General features: G+C 53.7%; 2 protein-coding genes and 1 long non-coding RNA gene across 3 annotated transcripts in view; 2 read left to right on the top strand and 1 right to left on the bottom strand.

Annotated features, from left to right (window-relative positions):
- Window positions 1-20,789, top strand: part of RADIL (Rap associating with DIL domain) — a 127,330-nt gene that overhangs the window by 58,276 nt on the left and 48,265 nt on the right. Inside the window, 1 exon segment of the mRNA XM_023246444.2 lies at window positions 5,499-6,097. Within this exon segment, the coding sequence (XP_023102212.2) occupies window positions 5,499-6,097 (599 nt within the window).
- On the bottom strand, window positions 97-1,640 carry LOC111558230. Its single transcript, XR_002738849.2, has 2 exons — window positions 1,275-1,640; window positions 97-404 (listed from the first exon to the last, which is right to left on the bottom strand). It is a non-coding gene; the product is annotated as an uncharacterized LOC111558230 (long non-coding RNA).
- PAPOLB (poly(A) polymerase beta) lies at window positions 17,777-20,543 on the top strand. Its single transcript, XM_011290434.4, has one exon. The coding sequence runs from the start codon at window positions 17,976-17,978 to the stop codon at window positions 19,899-19,901; it is 1,926 nt and encodes a 641-aa protein (XP_011288736.2). The 5' UTR covers window positions 17,777-17,975; the 3' UTR covers window positions 19,902-20,543.

The raw sequence follows: 20,789 nt of genomic DNA, 5'->3' as shown, positions 1-20,789 counted from the left end.
CCAGAGAGTAGTATTCATTCTCAGTTATTCCAGGCCTTAAGGTCTCTGTTGCAAGAAAACAGTTATAGACAATACATAAACAAATGGGTGTAGCTCTGTTCCAATAAAACTTTATTTATCAAAGCAGCAGCCCAGAGGCCATCGTTTGGCAACCCCTGCTGAAGAGGGGTGCAGGGAGGAGTGGGAGATGAGCCTGGGTCATGGTGAGAACCAGGCTCTGCTTTCAGCCCTGATACCTGCCTCTTGAGGGTCAAGGTTGAGCGTGTGTATATGTATATGGGGAGTCCTATAAAGGTTCTTACATGTATGGGGGGAGTCCTGTAAAGGGGATTGTTCGATCACATGGTCTCAGGCTCAGTTCTTGGCTCCACCTGTCCGGCCTCTCTGAACCTTTATTTCGTCATCTGCAAAGTGAGAGCGACAACATCTGAGTCACAAGAGTCGATGTGAGCTCTGGGGCCTTGCTAGAGCCCCTCACATAGGGTCTGGCACACTGTAGGTAGGTGGTCTTATAAATATCCGTTCCCAGCCTCCACTTTCCTCCTGCATATATGCAATCGTTACTATAAGAATTTATACCCCAATAGCAAGATGGCAGCAAAAAGCTTCACTCCCAGGGGTAGAATTATGCATCGACACCCAAGACCACATGAATCCCCCATGTGACAAAGGGGCAGTCTTTCACCAAGTGGAAGTCTTTCCCCCAGCCGGAGGGCTGTTGCCAAAGCGAGTTTTAAGGACATGAGCTTCTTTTAAAACACCTTATCCAACGAGGTTGTTGGGCCAGAGCCCTGGAGCTGACCTGGCCCCGTTTTGCATCGTTTTAAGCAGAGGCGTCATGTTTTGATTTGTCATTTAAAACTCTGGCTGCGGGGTAGGGGACAGATTATAGGGGAGATGGAACCTGCCACCCTTGTCTCCTCTCAGTGTCTTAGATGCTCATATATTGGGGCCGCCCCACTTTTGGTAAGCGTTTGCTTTACCCTTGTCCCTCCTTTTCTTGGTCCTGTCCATTGGGGGACTACAAAGTGGGGACACAACAGCCCACCGGTCTCCCAGAGCCTTAGATGAGCAAGTGGCCTCTGAGCTTAGTGTGGCCCCGCCTCTCCTGCAGAGGCCCCACCTCTTGAGCTGGAGACAGGGGTGGGCCGCCTAGTCCTGTCTCTCCGCAGCCAGCCCGCCCTCATCTGGAGACCCCGCCCCGATCTTGGAGGCCACGCCCACACCCATTAATTGGCCGGCAGGTGGCGCTGGCGCCCCGCCCAATATCTCACCAGCTCCGCCCCCCCTTGAGGCCCCGCCTTCTCAGGGTCTCGTCCTCGTCCATTGGGTGGCCGGCGGGAGGAGACACCGCCCCGCCCGTCGGGCCCCGCCCCAAAAGGCCTCGCCCCGCCCTAAGGTCCCGCCCCGTCCGTTGGGCGGCCGGCAGGAGGCGCCGCGCCACGCGCGGGCGCGGGGCGAGGGTCGAGGGCGCGGGCCGACGTTGGTGTGGGAGCCGCGCGGGAACGCAGCGGCGGCGGACTGTGTCGGAGGTGAGTGCGGGGTGCGCGAGGAGCGGCGGCCGGGGCGCCGGGGCGCGGAGCCGGCCGGCGGGGAGGCCGCGGGGCGCGTGCTGGGGCAACGGGGCCCTCACGGGGCATCTCTTGGGCAGTTCTGGCCAGGCTTGTCCGGTTGCCATGGAGACCGGCTACGGTCGGGCTCCCGGGCGCCGTCCCGGGGGAGGGGGGGTGGGACCCGAAGCGGGGCGAGCGCGGGTTCCAGGGTTCGCCTGAGGCCACTATCCCCTGAGACCCGGGAATCTGGCCCCCCCACTGCAGGGGACCCTGGGCCTCAGCCTCCCTGGTGCTCCCTTACAGGGGGGTCTGGCATTGCGGGCGTCGCGGGGGAGCAGGGCGCGGGGGTCCGCGCCCTCCCTCCAGGGTCGGGTGACATTCTCCCCCGCCCCCCCCGCCCCCGCCCACAGCCCGTCCCGGTTTTCCTGTTCACGCAGCAGCGCGTTCCCCACTCGTGTGCCAGCCGAAAGCATTGTCTCCCAGCTATTTCTGTACCACCTCCGGCCCCTCGACAAATACTGCATCTAAGAAAACAGATGCTGAGCTGGAGCTCCTGGGGGCCCCGCGGAAGAAACTGGTTTATTTCCCGTCAGGGAGCCGGTTGGTGGGACCGCGGGGGGAGCTGCAGACGCGCCGGCTCAGCGCACAGGCCCCCCCCCCCCCGCCCTCAAGTGTTTGCTTAATCTGAATTGCCCGAAAGAATTTTGTCAGTCGCCAGTGATTACAGGTGTCTCCAGTTAGCACGGGGCCACCTCTCGTGCATTCCAGAGAGGAGCCAGTCCTTAATCCCACTGGTGGAAAAAGCCCCCTCTGAGGCGGGTAGCATGTCAGAATCGCATCTGATTAAATTCTTTTTGTATTTGAGAGCCTTGCTTCGGCTGGAGCTGTCAAGGTAGGGTTTATGGATGGTGGGGATAAAGCAGAGCCTGAGTCTGCCCTCTTCCTTCCCTGTCCTGGTGGAAATTCTAATGGGTTCCACATTGTGTTGTTGGGCCGGCCGTGCGCCTCCACCCATTTCGTCAGCCCGGCACTGACCTCGCTGGCTTCACTCGCTGGTGTGACTTACGCTTGTTTTCATCAGAAATCGGATTCTTCCTTGAGAACAAGAGAAAAACATTCTCTAAGAGAAGCAACAGCAGGTGTCCTGCACCCTTGGGCCCGCGTTTCCCCAAACATTTGTATGGAAGAGAAAGAGTAGAGCACGGGGCAGAAAAGGGTAAGGCAGGTCACGCCTCCCCAACCCAGGTTGGGTTACCCCGGGGGGCGCCTGCCCTCCTGCCCTTGCTAGAAACGGGTCCGGCACAGTGTGACAGACAGGCTGTCCTCCGCGTTCTGTCTGTGAAGGACGCTGGCGAGGGAACACGTGGCCGCCACCAGTGGCTGCTCTCTGAAGATGGCCACCAAGGGAATGCCCGCGAGGAGAAGAAGGCTTCCTTGACAACACAGACCACACAGTCCGGGGTCTGTGTTCGCCGGGGCTCCTTGGGGCTTAAGGAGGGGCTCTTGAAGAGAGCAGATCACACCCTCTCTTGCATTTTCTCTCGTCTTGATGTGATTTTGCTGACTTTGCTTTGGAATCCTGCTGAGGAGAAGGGAGGGGAGCTCACTTCTGAGGCCCTGGGAGGGGACCTAGCAGTGTTGTAAGTTGTTTTTTTTTTTTTTTTTTTTTTTAAGTTTATTTATTTTGAGGCAGAGAGCATGAGTGAGCAGGGCAGGGGCAGAGAGAGAGGGAGAGAGAATCCCCAGCAGGCTCTGAGCTGCGAATGCAGAGCCCGATGTGGGGCTCGATCCCACAACCTGAGAGATCGTGACTGGAGCCAAAATCAAGAGTCAGACGCTTAACCGACCGAGCCACCCAGGGGTCACTCTAGTTCGTTCTTTCTTTCTTTCTTTCTTTCTTTCTTTCTTTCTTTCTTTCTTTCTTTCTTTCTTTCTTTCTTTCTTTATTTTTATTAAAGTAGAGTTGTATATGCTTCAGACCTTGCAGAACCCGGACCCACTGCCAGACGCACAATAGCCGTTGCCTTCTCCGCAGTATCTGGGCGTCTTTCCCGTAGTTTACGGCGTGATATTCAAGTTTACGTTCAGACATCTTGAAAGGCAGAGGCTTCCAAGCCCCTGGGCCACTTTGGGTTTGGGCCGAGGCCCTGGGGCCTGTGCTTGAAGGAGGAGGCCGGCTAAGCCAAGTGTCCGTGGAGGGTTCAGGTCCTTTGAGAAGGTGCTGGCCCAGAGGCTTCTGAGCCGGGGTGTCCTGAGAGGCAAGCTGTGTACGTAACTCGCGAGCTCCAGTCTTCAGAAAGCTACTGCATAAAAAAACAGCTTTGCGGTGGTAAAGCATAAATGACAGGCTGTACAACACGAGGAGGGTCCCCCACCCGCCCCCCCAAAGGGCAGACGTTAGTGTTCGGAACCTAGTCTTTGGCGCGTGAAGCTGTCAGCAGCAGCTTGAAGACTTCAGGCTTTTCTGAGGGTTGTATGATGGCGGACAGATCCCGGATGGTTCTAGAGGACTTGAGCGGAGGGTCTGCTCCTGAGCTTCCTTCACAGCAGCCCTGGAGGGAGGGACACACTTAGCGCATGTGACCGAAGCCGGGGTGCACGACTAGCAAGAGGCCCAAGCACAGTGTCAGTGTCGCAAGCACCTTACGCTTTGAGTTCCCTGGGCGGGGGGGGGGGGGGGGGGGGGGGGTTGCAGTGTGGGTTCTTTTGTTCACGAGGCTCCCTGGTGACTCTCTCCTGCCCTAGGCGGACAGCCTCACTTCCTGAAAGCCTTTTCCAGAGCTGCTGGAGCCAGAGGTGGGTCAGGACTGGGGACGCTGACTTCAGCTGAATGCGTGCTGATGTTTGTCACAGTGGAGGTGGGACCCAGGCCCCTGTTTCCAGAGCCTTGGGAGAGTAGACTTTTCTTGGTTAGCCTGTCTGGTTTTGTCTTTGGCGAGGGCAGCAGCATAGAAGTGGGGTGCAGCAGTTAGGTGATGGGTCTGATTTTCCAGTGTCCCCCACTTGCTGCAAAGCCTTGGTGTTTATGAAGCAGAGACCCTTCTTTTTCTCGTGCCTTCCTGCTCCCTACAGTGCTTGCGGGAGAGCCTGGCAAATATCTCTTTAGAATTCTCAGACCCTTCGAGCTCTAGGGGCTTTGGATGGAGGATTTTTAGACACACCGAAGTGTCCCAGAGCTGTTTTCTAATTTCCCCAGCAAGATTGCATCTGTGGCCTGGACAGGGCCTGAATACCAGGCTGGATGCGGTGGGTGGAATGCATACATTCCAGTCATGCCTCCCCTGGTTCTGGAAGAGCCCTTTTGTGTCCCCTGTGGTCGTGTGGACGTTGTAGGGCCAGGCAAGGGCCAGTGAGGGACAGCATTTTGGGGGGGGGGTGTCTGTGTTTTGCATGTCTGATCACTTACCACTCTGTTAACGTGCCTGCGACTTTGCCTGTTTTCCCATATCCACGTGCTTGCGATGAATTTCCCGTGTTAGACGCTGCGGTGGCGGAGAGGCTGGGCTTGGGAGATCAGGCTTGCTGCCCTCCGTGGGCTGCCTCCCACGAGACCTGGCCAGCCCTGTGGCGATTCTGCCAGGCAAGCAAGCGCTCTCATCCCCACGCCCGCTGCCCCTCTTTCTTGGCTGCCTACCGTGCAGGACGCATGTGCCCAGAACCCTGCAGCCGAGTGTGTCTTACCTTTTGGTGACCTCATCGTGCTTCCTGGAAACGGCTTTCCTTGAAGGGTGCTTCGGGCCATTCAGACCTGCTTAGTTCCTTGCAGTCCCTGCTGGTTGTGGTCATATTCTGCCTCAGGTGCTTGGTGGGGGGGTGAGGGGGAGACTTGGCCGAAGGTAGCATGCCCTCGGCTCCGTTGCGGCCCCGGGCCCCGGGTGGCCGAGCCTCGCTCCCTCTTGTCGCTCATGATGGTTGATGCTAACCCGCCTTACGTTTTTCTCTCAGGACACGGCCTTTACCCTGCCATCGGCCAGAGCCGTCGGTCCTTGTCCATGAAGGCTGGCCCACCATGTTTTATGGGACCCACTTCATCATGTCTCCACCCACCAAGAGCAAGCTAAAGCGGCAGAGCCAGCTGCTGTCCAGCGTGCTGTCCCGGACGCTGAGCTACAAGTACCGCGACCTGGACACCACCTTTTCCAGCCTGGGCGCCAGCGACGACCCCGCGGAGCTCTCCACCCAGCTCTCGGCCCCCGGGGTCCTGAAGGTGTTCGGGGACAGCGTCTGCTCGGGCACCCACTACAAAAGCGTCCTGGCCACGGGCACGTCCAGCGCCCAGGAGCTGGTGAAGGAGGCCCTGGAGCGCTATGCCCTGAGCCCCGAGTGCGCCAGCCAGTACGTGCTGTGCGACGTGGTGGGCCAGGCCGGCGACTCTGGGCAGCAGTGGCGGGCCGAAGGCTTTCGGGTGTTTGGGGACAACGAGAAGCCCCTCCTGATCCAGGAATTATGGAAACCCCGCGAGGGCTTGTCCCGGAGGTTTGAGCTGAGAAAGAGGTCAGACGTGGAAGAGCTGGCAGCCAAGGACGTGGACACCATGACGGCAGGTGAGAAGGAGAGAAGGTTCAGGAAGAGCAGGGGCTGGTCAGGGGAGAATGAAAAGGCAGAGGCTCAGGATCCATTTGGGGGAAAACTCGTCTGTCGTGGCGTCTGAGGACTTTTTTTTTTTTTTTTTTAATGTTTACTTTATTTTTGAGAGAGAGACAGAGTGCGAGCAGGGGAGGGGCAGAGAGAGGGGGAGACACAGACTCTGAACCAGGCCCCAGGCTCTGAGCTGTCAGCACAGAGCCTGACGCGAGGCTCGAACTCACGAACCGTGAGATCATGACCTGAGCGGAAGTCGGACACCCACCGACTGAGCCACCCAGGCGCCCCTTGAGGACTTCTTAATCAAAGTTGCTGTGGAGACTGCAGTTGGTCTATACTGCGGGACACGTGCGCGTGCTGTGGTGGCTCCTGATGGAGTCTTGCAGTGTCATAGGGCAGGTCCCTCCTTTGTTCCAGCTCCCCAGTCATGTCCTTTGGTGCAGACAGCCGTGCACAGCTGCGCAGGTGGCCGAAGGGTTATGGGAAGTCCCACGGTGCCCGAGGTGTGGGGTGAGTCTTTGGAACAGTCCAGTGAAGGGACAAGGAGGTGTGAAGGGTCTCCAGAGGTGACGGGGTGCCTGGGGCACTTGGAGGCCTGTGGGCCAGGGCTCTGCGTCTGTGTTTGGCTGGTTCAGCTGGTGGAGAGGAACTGATTATCTTAATAGGTAAACGCCATAAAAAATCATTTTCTTCCAAAGCCAGAAGACTCTTCGGTGTATCTCAGATCATAGTTGGCTTTTTCTTAATTTCTTGTAGAAAATGGTGGCTTTATGCAGAAAAGGGGCTTGTCTTCTGTGGTCCTCAGCGGAAGGATGTTTAAGGGCCTTAGGAGACTTGTCATTTGATTTCACAATATCCCAGGATCGAAAGAGGCCTTGAGCACTCCTGACCTGTTGTGTGTGCCCCCGAGGGGTTGCAAATGCTCCTTTTCTCTAGTTCTGCTTCTGGCGTGGGGCCTGCTCTGTGCCTTCAGTGTGGAGATGAGCCGTGGAACTCCAGGGACCGGGGTCACTCAGGCCTGATGGGGACCTCCGTGTCCCACAGTCCAGGGCTGTGCCGCGGTTGGCATTCAGCAGCAGCGGTCCTCTGTTACCTCGGGCAGATCACTTCACCCGTGTGGCCTCAGTTTCCTGATCTGGACAATGGGGGCGTGACTTCCCAGTCACGGGCGTTAGCGATGTACGCAAAGCACTTAGCATGGTGCTTGGCAGACGCTCAGGGAGTTAGAGTTGTGTATTATTGTTGACGTTTCCTGTACGTGGTAAGCAGTTTGTCCTGTGCGCTTATAGGCAGAAGTTGGGGGTCCTACTGACAGGGGGGACATCTGATCGCTGATGCCATTTGGAGTTGCTGGCACGGGGCGGCAGTAAAAAGCTCGCCAACTGGAGTTGACATTTTTGCAGTCAACTCTCCCTGGCCCGGCACCCTGACGTCCCCACCCTGTGGGCCCAGGGCCTGGCGTTCCATCCGGCCCTGCCTTGCCTCGATCCAGCGCACTCTGGCCCCGTCATTCAGAAGATGCCCCAGGAGGCCAGGCAGACCTGCTGAGAGGCCGCTGGTGTTCAGCTCGTGGTCATTGTCCTGCTCGGTGTTTGTTCTGCGGGAAGGAGGGCAAAAGCGCGTGGGTCTCTGGGCCCCGGGTGTCGGCTAGGACGTTGGAAAGCTTGCTCTGTATTGCACAGGTGAGGGGACCAGGGGCCAGAGGCCATCTGTAGGAAGGGGGTCTTTATCTCCTGTTCACCAACCCCTTACGGACGGTGTTCCTTTTACATCAGTCGAGGCAAGAGAAGGCCGCATTGCCCACGGCCTATTCAACTTGGCATTGGTTTTGCAAAACCTTTCAAATAAAGAGTCCATTGAATGGGACCGGTCTCACGGACACACTTGGCCGGGCCGGAGGCGGGTTGTGTTACCTGCCTGAAGCAGGCCTCCTGGACCCCAGGGAATCACCCTTTGCTGCTGGCTTTCCCTTGGGGCGTGGTCCGGGACTGCGGGGCCTCCTGACCGTGCTGTCCCCCTGCCAGCGACGGTAGAGATGGTGCGGTGAGGCCTGCAGAGGCTGAGCTGTCCGAGCGGACCCCGAGGAGCTGAAGGGGGAGTTTGGTGTTGACCTGGTGTTCCTGTGTCAAGTCTGATAACGAGAAAGAATCTCCAGCTTGTGGGTCTGCCCTGCTCGGGAGACGCCCCCAGCGCCTGGCCGTCCTCTGGGAGCCCGGCTGGCCTGTGTGCCGCGCCGAGGCTGTGTGGTGGCATTTGCAGTGGTGAAATCAACGCCCACAGAGGTGGAGCGTTTTAGGGCCTGGGACGGTGGTGATTCCACCGCAGAGCAGCGCTCCAGGGCTTCTCTGTGCGTCTTTTCCCCCAAAGAGCGGGGGAGGTTGACCCTACAATTCTAGTGAGCCATCTGGAAAGAGTGGTGGTAAAGGCAAGGGACTGCCTGTGTGTGTGCGCACGTGTGCAGGCGTGTGCGTGTCTGTGTGCAGGTGTGTGTGTACGTGCGTGCGCGGGAGTTAACGCTGGCCTTCTCTGGCTTCAGGTGACCGAGCACTGTCGCAGTGAAGGACTCCTCCGGTCGCTAGTGAGCCAGGGCTCCCTAGTCCTGGTTCGGAGTAAGCCGGAGCCGACGCCCCCTCCGGGCTGCTCTTTGGAGCTGAGGAGCTGCTGGGAGCGGGTGCGGGGTGCTGGGGACCCCCCACGGGCCCCTCTCCTGCAGGCTCGCTGGGGTCCGCTCACAATCCCGGGGCGAAGGAGGGTGTGCCAGAGGTTTCCCCGTGGCGCCGGAACGAGGATCCACGGGCTCTCCTTCCCCGTTCGGACCCTTGTCACGCACCCGTAGTCACGCAGTCGGACACTTTGGGTTTCGTTTTCCATAAATACTGTCTTTTTGCAGCTGCCGGCTCCCCTGATTTCCAGAGTCTCAAAATACTGTGTGTCTGCTCTGGGAGGGGGCGGCTGGCGTGGGGGGCGCCGCGAGGCCCCTCTTGTGTGCGTTTTCCCGGAAGGCTGGTGTCCAGGGCCGGGAGCACTGACAGGCCTCTGTGTCTCGTCACCGACAGAGACAACAATCCCTTCTGTGCGCTTCGGGGTGGGGTGACAGCCGGGCCACGTGGTCTTCGTCAGTGGCGTGGGGAGGGCGAGAGAGAAGGTGCGTTTGCGTCCCCAGGGCGGAAGTGTGTGTTCAGCTTCGATTTCTCAACCTTGGCCTCAGGGACAAGTTAGTTCAGTAGTTTGCTGTGCGGGCCAACCTGTGCGCGTCGGCGGGGATTCGGCGACGTTCCAGGCCTCTGCCCGCTGGATGCTAGCAGCACCCCTGCCGACCGTGACAACCAAACGTGTCTCTGGGCATTGCCAGGTGGCCCGGGGGGGCAAACTTGCCGGGACACAGAGCCACTGAACCGGACGGAGCGGCTGCACCGAGCGCCTCACCGTTGGGGCCAGCGGCCACGTGCCTTTGTGACCCTCAGGCCGCACTCTCCCTCCCGGGGCTCCCTGAGGACTCAGCGCCCTGAAAGCCCAGTGTCTTGAGGGTGACATATGGAGCTTCTTTTTCTGTCTGTGGATGCCTTTTCTGTGTGGCCTGCGTGGCCCTCAGAGGCTTGGCATTGTTCTGTCCCCTGCAGGCGGTGTCTCCTTCTCTTCTTTGGGTGTCCTCTTAGAAGAAGGCCAGCTTGGAGCATTTCTGAAGCCACTGTGACTCGAGGTGTGCAGGCCACGCCATTCCAGGCATCTCTGCCTCTGTCACTGGGCTTGTGACTAACCGTCTACACGGTATGGGGGCATACAGTAGGTGCTCATTAAAAGCCCACTGAAGTACTAACGCACGGAAGGAGAGCCAGCTCCCAAGTTTCACTTTCCACGTGCATTCAAGACTCCAGAGTTTGGCTCCATTTTCTTTTCTTTTTAAAATTTTTTTAGTGTGTGTTTTTGAGAGAGAGTGAGCGAGCCAGTGCGAGCAGGGGAGGGGCAGAGAGAGAGAGGGAGATGCAGAATCCGAAGCGGGCCCCAGGCTCCGAGCTGTCAGCACAGAGCCTGACATGGGGCTCGAACCCATGAACCGTGAGATCGTGACTTGAGCCGAAGTCGGACGCCCAACCGACTGAGCCAGCCGGGCGCCCCATCCGTTTTCTTTGCTAGGGGTTGGAGACGGGGCGGCGAGAGGGTGGTGTTCCGACGGCGTGGCAGTCCACTAGTGCCAGCTGTGGCTTCGAGCGACTGGGAGTGTGTCCCTCGGGTACCTGAGCGTGCAGCCCGCCACACTCCTTTCTCCTTTAGGCCCAGCTGGAGTGGCCGGGGGTGGTGGAGAGGTCGTCTCTGAGCACCTGACTCTGAGTATGTGGTTCCTCCCACCTTCTCCTCCATGGATGGGCAGGCAGGGCCTCGGCTCCGGTGACAGACAGGGATGTTGAGGCTTCAGGGGGGCCCTCTGCTGTCTCCACCCACCGATTGTGCACTGTGAATTCTGTCCTCACACGTCCCCCGACCTCTCTGTGCTTTTGACGTTTTTTCTTTCGCCGTGGATCTGATCTTTAATAACTTCTCTCAGGATGAAGGAGGCGATCTGGATTTTCTTCTCCTTTTATTTTAGGAGGAATCGCCTTGTGGGTCTTGAGTGAGACTCTTTGAGCGTATTTGAGGTGATGGACTCATTGTGGGCAGCATTTATCTTATGTGGTTTGGTAGAAAGCGAGACAACCCCTAACTTTCCTCATCAATCTAAAAGTAGAAAAGTAATTGAGCTTAAAAGACATTTTTGAGGATTTTTAATTCAGAGAGAACATAAAATTGAATGGTTAGCTGCTCACAGCCCATCTTATCCTTTAATTCACTGCATAGATTTTTTTTTGTTTTTAAGTTAAGTCTTCAGCATCACAGAGAAGCGCAGCGGCAGAGGCAGCTTCCCGGCCCTGTTCCAGGAAACTGGGTGGCGCCCCCCCCCCCCCCCCCCCCCCCCCCCCCCCGGGGCCTGGCTAGCGGCACCACCCCCTTCCCCGGGACTTGCCACCTCGTCCTACGAGGAGCCTCCCAAGTCAGGTGCTCCGTGCTTCCCACAGCAAACACAGGGGGAGGGCAGAGCAGGCATAAAACATTCGGAAGATGTGACGCGTAAGAGGAACCGGCTGGGGAGGGCCGGTGTGGACGGGGCAGGGAAGGGATTTAGCCAATGAGGGAAGTGCGTGCCTGTGGGGGGTGCAGGCCCTCCTGGGGGGTTGGGCCGGAAGGGATTAGGTGTCAGGTTGAGGGGATGAGAGAGAATACCAGACACCTGTCAGCCCCTCGGAGCCACAGGCCTCCACCTTTCTTCACATTTGGCCCCCAGACGGGATGCTCCCAAGGTGAGAGCGGATGTTTATTGGTTGGCACGAATAACTAGCGATTCCGTGAACTGAACAGCACTGAACTCAGATTTCCTAAAACCTCTTCATAGTTTTGGTGAAACTGATTTTAAAAGTCTAGAAGTAGATTTAAAACCACTCATTTAGGGGGCGCCTGGGTGGCGCAGTCGGTTAAGCGTCCGACTTCAGCCAGGTCACGATCTCGCGCTCCGTGAGTTCGAGCCCCGCGTCGGGCTCTGGGCTGATGGCTGGGAGCCTGGAGCCTGGAGCCTGTTTCCGATTCTGTGTCTCCCTCTCTCTCTGCCCCTCCCCCGTTCGTGCTCTGTCTCTCTCTGTCCCAAAAATAAATAAACGTTGAAAAAAAAAATTTAAAAAGAAAAAAAAAAAAATAAAACCACTCATTTAGCCAGCATTTGCTGTCTAACTAGTACAACAAATCCACCTGGTTCTTGAGGCCCTTCTGTGTTGTACCAAACCGCAGTAAAATGAATCAGCCTCTTGAAAGTGGTCTTGAAGGAGGCAGGTATAAAAGCAAAATTTTGCATTTGGTTACACGGCAAGAGAGACCTCACTTGGGTTAACCGTGTGAAGCATTTCCAAGAAGTATTAACATATTAACCACTATGTTTTATTACCACTTAAACCGTGTTCGTATCTGTTGGTTCCCAAAAGTGACTTATAATTTTGGGGAAAGATTTTGGGGGATATATTTAAATCACATATATTTATATCACATATCTCATGGATTTATTTATTTGTTTGTTTGTTTAGGGAGAGAGTAAGCGCAGTTGCAGGAGGGGCAGAGGGAGAGGGAGAGAGAGACTCTTAGGCAGCCTCCACACTCAGCATGGAGCCTGACAGGGTGGAGGGAGGGCCTGAACTCACGAACCGTGAGATCGTGACCTGAGCCGAAATCAAGTGTTAGACGCTTAACCCACTGGGCCACCCAGGCGCCCCCTCTCAGGGTTTTAGATGATATACTCACGTAAACAGAGAATGCTAGCCAACTATCTTTTCTTCCTTCTGAAGGTTGACGTGGCAGAAATGTTCGCTGAGGTCTGGGACACACATTCAGATGTGTCCAGAGTGACAGCAGTAAATGAGGCCCAAGTCCACCTTCTTTGCTGTGCTGTCCTTGCAGAGACTGAGTCCATCTTTGTGAAAGAATACCGGTTCTCGAATGCCCGAGATAGGTCTGAACAGGATGAGCAGGGTAGGGGGTATTGATCTCCTAAGCTCTGAGATAGGTGATAAAGTCGTGGTAACTGAAGGCATGTGGTCTGTGGACAGGAACATCCAAGCCGACGGAAGGAACAGAGTAGAGAAGGCAGAGGCAGACCTGTGTTGACTGACCCGGTGGGAATTTGGCACAGTGTAGATCGCGTCACAGATTGTGGGGAAAGGGTTTTATAAACGGTGTTGGGATGACTGGCTTCAGCCAAAAGAAGAAAGATTTCATAGAGAAGGCTTAAAAGGCACAAACCATAAGGGGAAGAGGTAGATGGATTTGACTGTATCAGAGCTTAAACTTTCTCTTCAACTGAGGACCGTGTATAATAAGATTAAGGTCTACCTGTGGTGCTGTAAATTTCACTCAGACCTGGTTTTCCATCGCCTACATAAGCCACCTTATCCACTCCCCTAATCACGGGCACTCAGGTCACATCCAGCTTCTTCCCACTACAAACACTGGCGCTCCCACCCTGTTGAGGGTCTGTGCAGAGTCCTCGGAGGGCATTCTCCCGGGAATGGAATTTCTGGATTACAGATGTATCCACTAAGCGCTGACGGACAGCAGCTTCTCCAGAAAGGCTGCCATGACGATGGTGTGCTCTCTTGTGTGGTCCTTCCGCATCCTTAGGCACGGAGTATGAGCCCCCGGCCCACAGAAATCTCCCTTGGAATCGCTCTTAAGTCAAAAGGTGCTGTAGTGTTAATGTAGCAAGGGTCCTCGAGTCACACAGCTGTAGAAAGTCCCTGTAGCCAACTGGTCTGAGTAACTGTGAACTGAGTCGCACGATGATTTCCCAGTGTGTACGTTTGAAACCGGCCTCTACCTAATCAAAATTCAAGAACTGCGTCTTCTGGATATTGATCAGCCAGTGACTCGAAGGAGAAAGAATTTTATTTTTTGTGCTCATTCACTAATTTGTCAGCACATATTTGTTGGGCGCTACTCTGTTAGGTGCTGGATATATAGCAGTTGACAAAACAGAGAGGTTGTGTTCTCATGGAGCTTAAGAGTCTAGTGGGAAGTAAAGACCAAGAAATAATCACACGAAAACCATACTTACACACTGTGGTATGTGCTACGGAACAAAAGCACATGAGCTAATTTCGCACGAAGGTTAGGGAAATTCTCACTGAGGAGGTAAAATGTAAGCCAGTCTTAAAGATGACGACACATTAACCGGGTGAAGGGCAGCAGATACCTGGTGGGGCGGGAAGAGCTCTCTGGGCAGAGGGAACAGCTGTGTACAGACTCCAGGAGGAGAGAGAATGAAGCAAATTCACGGCACTGAAAGGAGGCCCGTGTGGCCGGAGCGTGGGGGGAGCCGTGGGCAGTGGGGCTGGGGAGATGGTCAGGGGAAAGACAGACAAGCTTGGGTCGTTGGGTATTTTAGATTTAGACTAGGTATAATGGGAGGCCCCGAAGGGGTTAAAATACCACTCTGGCTCCCAGGCAGAAAATACTTGAGGGGCGCCTGGGTGGCTCAGTCAGTGGGGCAACTGACTTCGGCTCGGGTCACGATCTCACAGTTCGGGAGTTTGAGCCCCGCGTCGGGCTCTGTGCGGACAGCTCGGAGCCTGGGGCCTGCTTCGGATTCTGTGTCTCCCTCTCTCTCTGCCCCTACCCCGCTGGCACTCAGTCTGTCTCTCTCTCAAAACGAAATAAATACTAAAAAAATATTTAAAAAAAGAAAATACCTGAAAAGGTCAGTAATAGGAGATGATTAGATTATTGTAGGAACCTAGATGAGAGTTGGTGGTAGCCTCCAGTAGAGTTCGGAGGGAACACGTAGAGAGAAGTGTATGAATTGCAGATATATTCTGGAGGCAGAATCACTAATATTTGTAAAGAACTAGATGTTGAGTGTGAGAAAGAGGGAGATGTTGAGAATGACTGCCAGGTTTCTGGTATGCCCAGTTGGGTGGATGGAGATGCCATGCCCTAAACGGTGACTACTGAGAGAGAAACAAATTATGGAGGGAGGACTAAGAGGTCTCTTTGGACTATGTTAAGTTTGAGACATTCAATGGAGGTGGTAGACAGGAAGTCAGATAATATGCATCTGCAGCTTAGAAGAGAGTCTGTTACAAAAACTTGAATTAAGCCGTAAATAGTTGATATTTAAAGCTGTGAAAACTGAGATCATCTAGGCAGCGAATGTATATGCGATAAGGAGAAACGAGGGCTTGATACGGAAACTGGAGTGACACCAACTCTAGAGGCTAAGTCATAGCCTTATAGGCTGAGGAGAGGCCAGAGATGCACAAGGCGGGACAAAGAGTGTGGTGCCATGGAGGCCAAGAAGAGGCCACCATAGACCAAAAGAATGTAGACCATTGGATTCAACGACATGGCCGTCACCAAAGACCTTACTGAGAGCTGTGCTGCTGGAATGTGGAGCATGCAAGCCGTATTGAAGTGGGCTGAAAACCAGGTACTTCTATTCTTGTAATACGTGGGATTACTTACCCTAGAAAATCTTTCTGTATAGAGTACCTGGAAGGGTTGGTTGAAACATAAAAAAAAAATTCTCCTTTAAGATGCCAAGCCGAGTGCCTAAGAAAATAAGGTAGGTCAGCAGGGTTGAAAGAACCCCCAAAGAGGTACTTTGAAACCTCAGAAACTTAACTGATTCTAAAGCTCTCATGGCTCTGGAGGCATTTGCCAGTCCTTGTAACCAAGAACCTTTATTTTAGCAGCTGCCCAGGAAAGAGGCAGAGCTTCGGGACCTACAGAGGTAGAGAAATGGAACTGAAACCCCCAGATATGGTTGCAACTCTCAAAGGGTGACACGCTGAATGAAAAGATGGGGTAGGAAGAACCTGCTACCTGGTGAAAGGAGATGACAAAGTGTTATCTTCCTTCCTCCCTCCTTCCTTCCTTCCTTTCCTCCTTCCTTTCTTCCTTCCCTCCCTTCCTCTCCTCCTTCCTTACTTCCCTCCCTTCCTTCCTCCCCTCCTTCCTTCCTTCCTCCCTCCCCTCCTTCCTTCTTCCTTCCTCCCTTCCTTCCCTCCCTGCCTCCTTCTTCCCTTCCTTCCCTTTCTTCCTTCCCTCCCTCCTTCCTTCCTCCCCTCCTTCCTTCCCTCCCTTCCCCTTCCTTCCCTCCTTCCCTTCCTCCCTCCCCTCCCTCCTTCCTTCCTTCTTTCCCTTCCTTCCTTCCTTCTTTCCCTTCCTTCCTCCCTCCCTCCCCTCCTTCCTTCCTTCTCTCTCTGTCTCCTTCTTCCCTTCCTTCCCTCCCTCCTTCCTTCCCTCCATTCTTCCACCCCTCCCTCCCTCCTTCCTCCCCTCCTTCCTTCCTTCCCTTCCTCCCTCCTTCCTTCCTCCCCTCCTTCCTTCCTTCCTTCCTCCTTCCCTCCCTCCTTCATTCCCTATTTATTTATTTATTTATTTCTTTATTTATTTATTTACTATTTTAGAGGGAGACAGAGAGCACACAATGGGGGAGAGGGGCAGAGGGAGAAAGAGAGAAAGAGAATCTTAAGCAGGATCCATTCTCAGTATGGAGCCCAACACGTGGCTCAAGCCCACGACCCTGGGATCATGACCTGAGCTGAAATCGAGTCGGACGTTCAACCGAATGGGCCACCCAGGCGCCCCTAGAGTTCTCTTTCTTGACCTGGTGTCTGGGTGGGGAAAACTCCCCTAGAATGGAAAAATACTTTTCCTCTCACATGTGTTCGGGGTTCAAAATCGCACTACTCTGGTAATCTGGCTAGTCCTTGGAAGAGGAATTAAATTACACTGTACAATTTGATAACGTACAAAGACATCTGATAGAAACAAAGCAAATCCTCTTTGAGAGGACATCCACACAGGCATCCCAAGCCTCACCAGAGATGAGCTCACAGTCCCAAAATTACAAGACACGTGAAATGATGTTGGCCTGAGTTGGTAGAAAACAAGCTAGAATCAGATTATCAGGAATATTAAGAGTAGGAACCGTTAGTTATAGAATATTAAGTAAGGTTAGTGTTCAATGAATAAAAGGTAGGAAGAGAACGGGAAAGAACAGAATGTCTTCCAAAGAGGCTGGAAAGATTTGGAAAAGAACAAGATAATGCTTCTGGTGATTAAAGATGTTAAGTATTGAGGGGGACCTGGGTGGCTCAGTTGGTCAAGCACTGGCCTCTTGGCTTCGGCTCAGGTCATGATCTCTCGATTCATGGGTTTGAGCACCACATGGGGCTCCATGCCATCAGCCCAGAGCCTGCTTGGGATTCTGTCTCTCTCCCTCCGCCCCTCTCCCACTCGTGTGTGCGCACTCCCCCCCCCCCCCCAAAGTAAATAAACTATAAAAAAGTATTGAAATGGATACTTCAGGGACGGCTTAAACAGCAGACTAACTGCAACTCAATCAGAGAACTGAGAGGTAGACCCGGCATCGCCCGGGAAGAAAGGGGAGGCGGGAGACATGGAGAGCCCAATGAGAGAGTCCATCACGTGTCCGCATGAAGCGCATCGGTGGTGGGGAGGGCATACTCCAAGGACATGCCTGAGAATCTTCCTGGGGTCATGAGACGAAAACCGCGCATCTTACGGTTCGGATATCACCGTGTACGATAAGATAAGGGAAAAGTTTATCCCCCGACACCCGGTGGCGGTATCGCAGGACGTGGAGGGCAGGGAAGATCTGTATCGCTGCCAGAAAGACAGGTGAGCGGGTCGGCCGGACTGCAGACTTCTCAACAGAAGCCGTGGAAAGCAGAGGCGGCGCGGAGGACCTTCAAGGCTGGAAAGAACAGAACCGTCGACCCCGAGGTGCCGACACCGCTAAGCCCCCAGGCAGGCACCTGGCCAGGGAGGACGCAAAGGGACGCTTGGCAGCAGCAGACCCTGACCGCGAGGCGTTTCCGAAGGACGTGCGTTAGGGCGGAGGCCCCCCGGAAGCTGCTCCTGGAGAGGAAGTAGATCTGAGGTGCGAGGCACTGGAGATTCGGGCGGTAGGTGGTAGGTGTGCGTAAACGGTACTGACGAGGCGCTGCCACCCCCCCCCCCCCCGCGAAACTACAACTCCCGTGGGGCTCTGCGCGCGGCGCAGGCGCCATGGCGTGCGTGGCCTGCGCGGCCGTTCTAGAACGCCGCGCCGAGGGCCCCGGCGCCATGTTGGGGCTGAGGGGAAGGCAGAGAAGCGCTTGAAGCGGCGGGAGCGGAGAGGGAGCGGGAGCGGGTTGGACCCGGGCCGGCAGGAGCCCCGCCCCTCCCGCCTCAGCGGATCATGACCCGGGCGGAGGTCGCGGTGGCGGGGGAAGTGGCGTGGCGGGGCCGGCGCTAGAGATGATGCCGTTTCCGGTGACGACCCCTGGATCACAACAGACCCCGCCGCCGCCCAAGCGCTGTGGCATCTCCTCCCCCATCAGTTTAGCAGCCCCCAAGGAGACTGACTGCGTACTTACCCAGAAGCTAATCGAAACCCTGAAGCCCTTCGGGGTTTTTGAAGAGGAAGAGGAACTGCAGCGCAGGATTTTAATTTTGGAAAAATTAAATAATCTGGTGAAGGAATGGATACGGGAGATCAGTGAAAGCAAGAGCCTTCCACAAGCTGTGATTGAAAATGTTGGCGGGAAAATCTTTACGTTCGGCTCTTACAGGTTAGGAGTACACACGAAAGGTGCCGATATCGATGCGTTGTGCGTTGCTCCAAGACATGTTGACCGAAGCGACTTTTTCACCTCGTTCTATGATAAATTGAAACTACACGAAGAAGTGAAAGATTTAAGGGCTGTTGAGGAGGCGTTTGTGCCAGTTATTAAACTGTGTTTTGATGGGATAGAGATTGATATTTTGTTTGCAAGGTTGGCGCTGCAGACCATTCCAGAAGATTTGGACCTAAGAGATGACAGCCTGCTTAAAAATTTAGATATTAGATGCATAAGAAGCCTTAACGGTTGCCGGGTGACAGATGAAATTTTACATCTGGTACCCGACATTGACAACTTCAGGTTAACTCTGAGAGCTATCAAATTGTGGGCCAAATGCCACAATATCTATTCCAATATATTAGGTTTCCTGGGAGGTGTTTCCTGGGCCATGCTAGTGGCAAGAACTTGCCAGCTCTATCCAAATGCAATAGCATCGACTCTTGTACGTAAGTTTTTCTTGGTGTTTTCTGAATGGGAGTGGCCAAATCCAGTGCTACTGAAAGAGCCTGAAGAACAGAACCTTAATTTGCCTGTATGGGACCCAAGAGTAAATCCCAGTGATAGGTACCATCTTATGCCCATAATCACACCAGCGTACCCACAGCAGAACTCCACATACAATGTGTCTGTTTCAACAAGGATGGTCATGATTGAGGAGTTTAAACAAGGGCTGGCCATTACACATGAAATTTTGCTGAGTAAGGCAGAGTGGTCCAAGCTTTTTGAAGCTCCAAGCTTCTTTCAAAAGTACAAGCATTATATTGTACTTCTAGCAAGTGCACCAACAGAAAAACAACATCTAGAGTGGGTGGGCTTGGTGGAATCAAAAATCCGAATCCTGGTTGGGAGCTTGGAGAAGAATGAATTTATTACTCTGGCGCATGTGAATCCTCAGTCATTTCCAGCTCCTAAAGAAAATCCGGACAGGGAGGAATTTCGCACGATGTGGGTGATTGGGTTAGTGTTAAAAAAGCCGGAAAACTCTGACGTTCTCAGTATTGATCTCACCTATGATATCCAGTCTTTCACGGATACGGTTTATAGGCAAGCAATAAATACTAAGATGTTTGAGGTAGATATGAAAATTGCTGCAATGCATTTAAGAAGAAAGGAACTTCATCAACTACTACCTAATCAAGTGCTTCAGAAAAAGAAAGCACATTCAGCGGAAGGTGTCACTTTGACAGCTTTGAATGACAACAGCCTCGACTTCTCTGTAGACAGTGAAGACGGCATGTCTGTGCCTTCGCCTACTAGCATTATGAAGACCGGCCCGACGACTGGCAGCTGTCAGGGCAGAAACAGTCCTGCTCCTGCCATAATGGTGGCATCTGTGACCAATGTGCAAGTTACTGAAGTTTCCTTGCAGCAAGCGAATCCCAGTGAAAGCCTGGGTGCGTCGGGGGAAAGCATTCCTCAGGCTGCCTCACAACCAGCCCTTTGTCCACCACCAAAGCCCACAGTTGCCAGAGTTGTTTCTTCTACACGTCTGGTAAATCATCCGCCCAGGCCTTCAGGGAGCACTGCAACAAACATAGCTAATCCTCTAGTGGGAGTCTAGCAGACGTTCTCACCTCAGAAAGGACCAAAGCGACTAAAAGAAGAGGAACAGTCTCCTAAAGAGACAGTATAACTCCACTAGAAACCATTCAGATAGTGGCTGGCCATCTGGAAAACATCCAGTACAGAACTTTTCAGTATCTCTGCTCTTCCTGCAAATCCTGCTCCTGTTACCAAGAATTCAGTAAGACGGACTGAACTGACAAAAACAACCTCCAGGGTCCGTAAACAATATCTGCCAACTCAACCTGTTGTCTTCAAAGGCCACAGGAAGAGAATGAAGGGTACCAAACGAGATTTGACTCAAAATAGATTTAGCCTTATTTGGTAACTTCCTTTACTTGGCTAATCTTGATCAGAAGTCCAGGTTAGTAGGTGAAGCTAGAACTGTTATTAATGTGTCAGCAGCAGTTGTAGCAACTACTTTAAAGGACTAGTGCCCATAAAGAGAAAAAAAAAAACAAAAAACAAAAAACCCCTTCAGCTGGCAACCCCGTGCCTCACATCTGGACTGGATTTATGTTTGATGCATTGTTGGGGAAAAGTTGCAATACAAATTGGTATCAGAATTCCTTATACTGATGATGCACTGTATGTATATTTCTATTAGAAAGTAGAACTAATTTTAAGTTTTCCAGCTTGATGAATTCTAGTTTTTTCCTGAAGAGTTTTCTTCATTATTAATCGTCAGATGGGATGCCGTGGTGCAGTGTGTACTAAACTTCAGAAAAAGTGTAAAAGTACATCTAATTCGGTCTCTGTGAGGTAGCCATAACCCTTTAAAAGTGAAATGTCAACGCACAGGGTATATATTTGACGTTGAAGCAGTAGATAGTCTTTGGTTTTGCTGGGACACAATCAAGAAATGATATATTGGTTTTATCTGTAC

The sequence above is a fragment of the Felis catus genome, chromosome E3, assembly GCF_018350175.1.
Source record: "Felis catus isolate Fca126 chromosome E3, F.catus_Fca126_mat1.0, whole genome shotgun sequence".
Taxonomy (NCBI): Eukaryota; Metazoa; Chordata; class Mammalia; order Carnivora; family Felidae; genus Felis; species Felis catus.
This window is presented reverse-complemented; position numbering and strand designations above follow the sequence as displayed.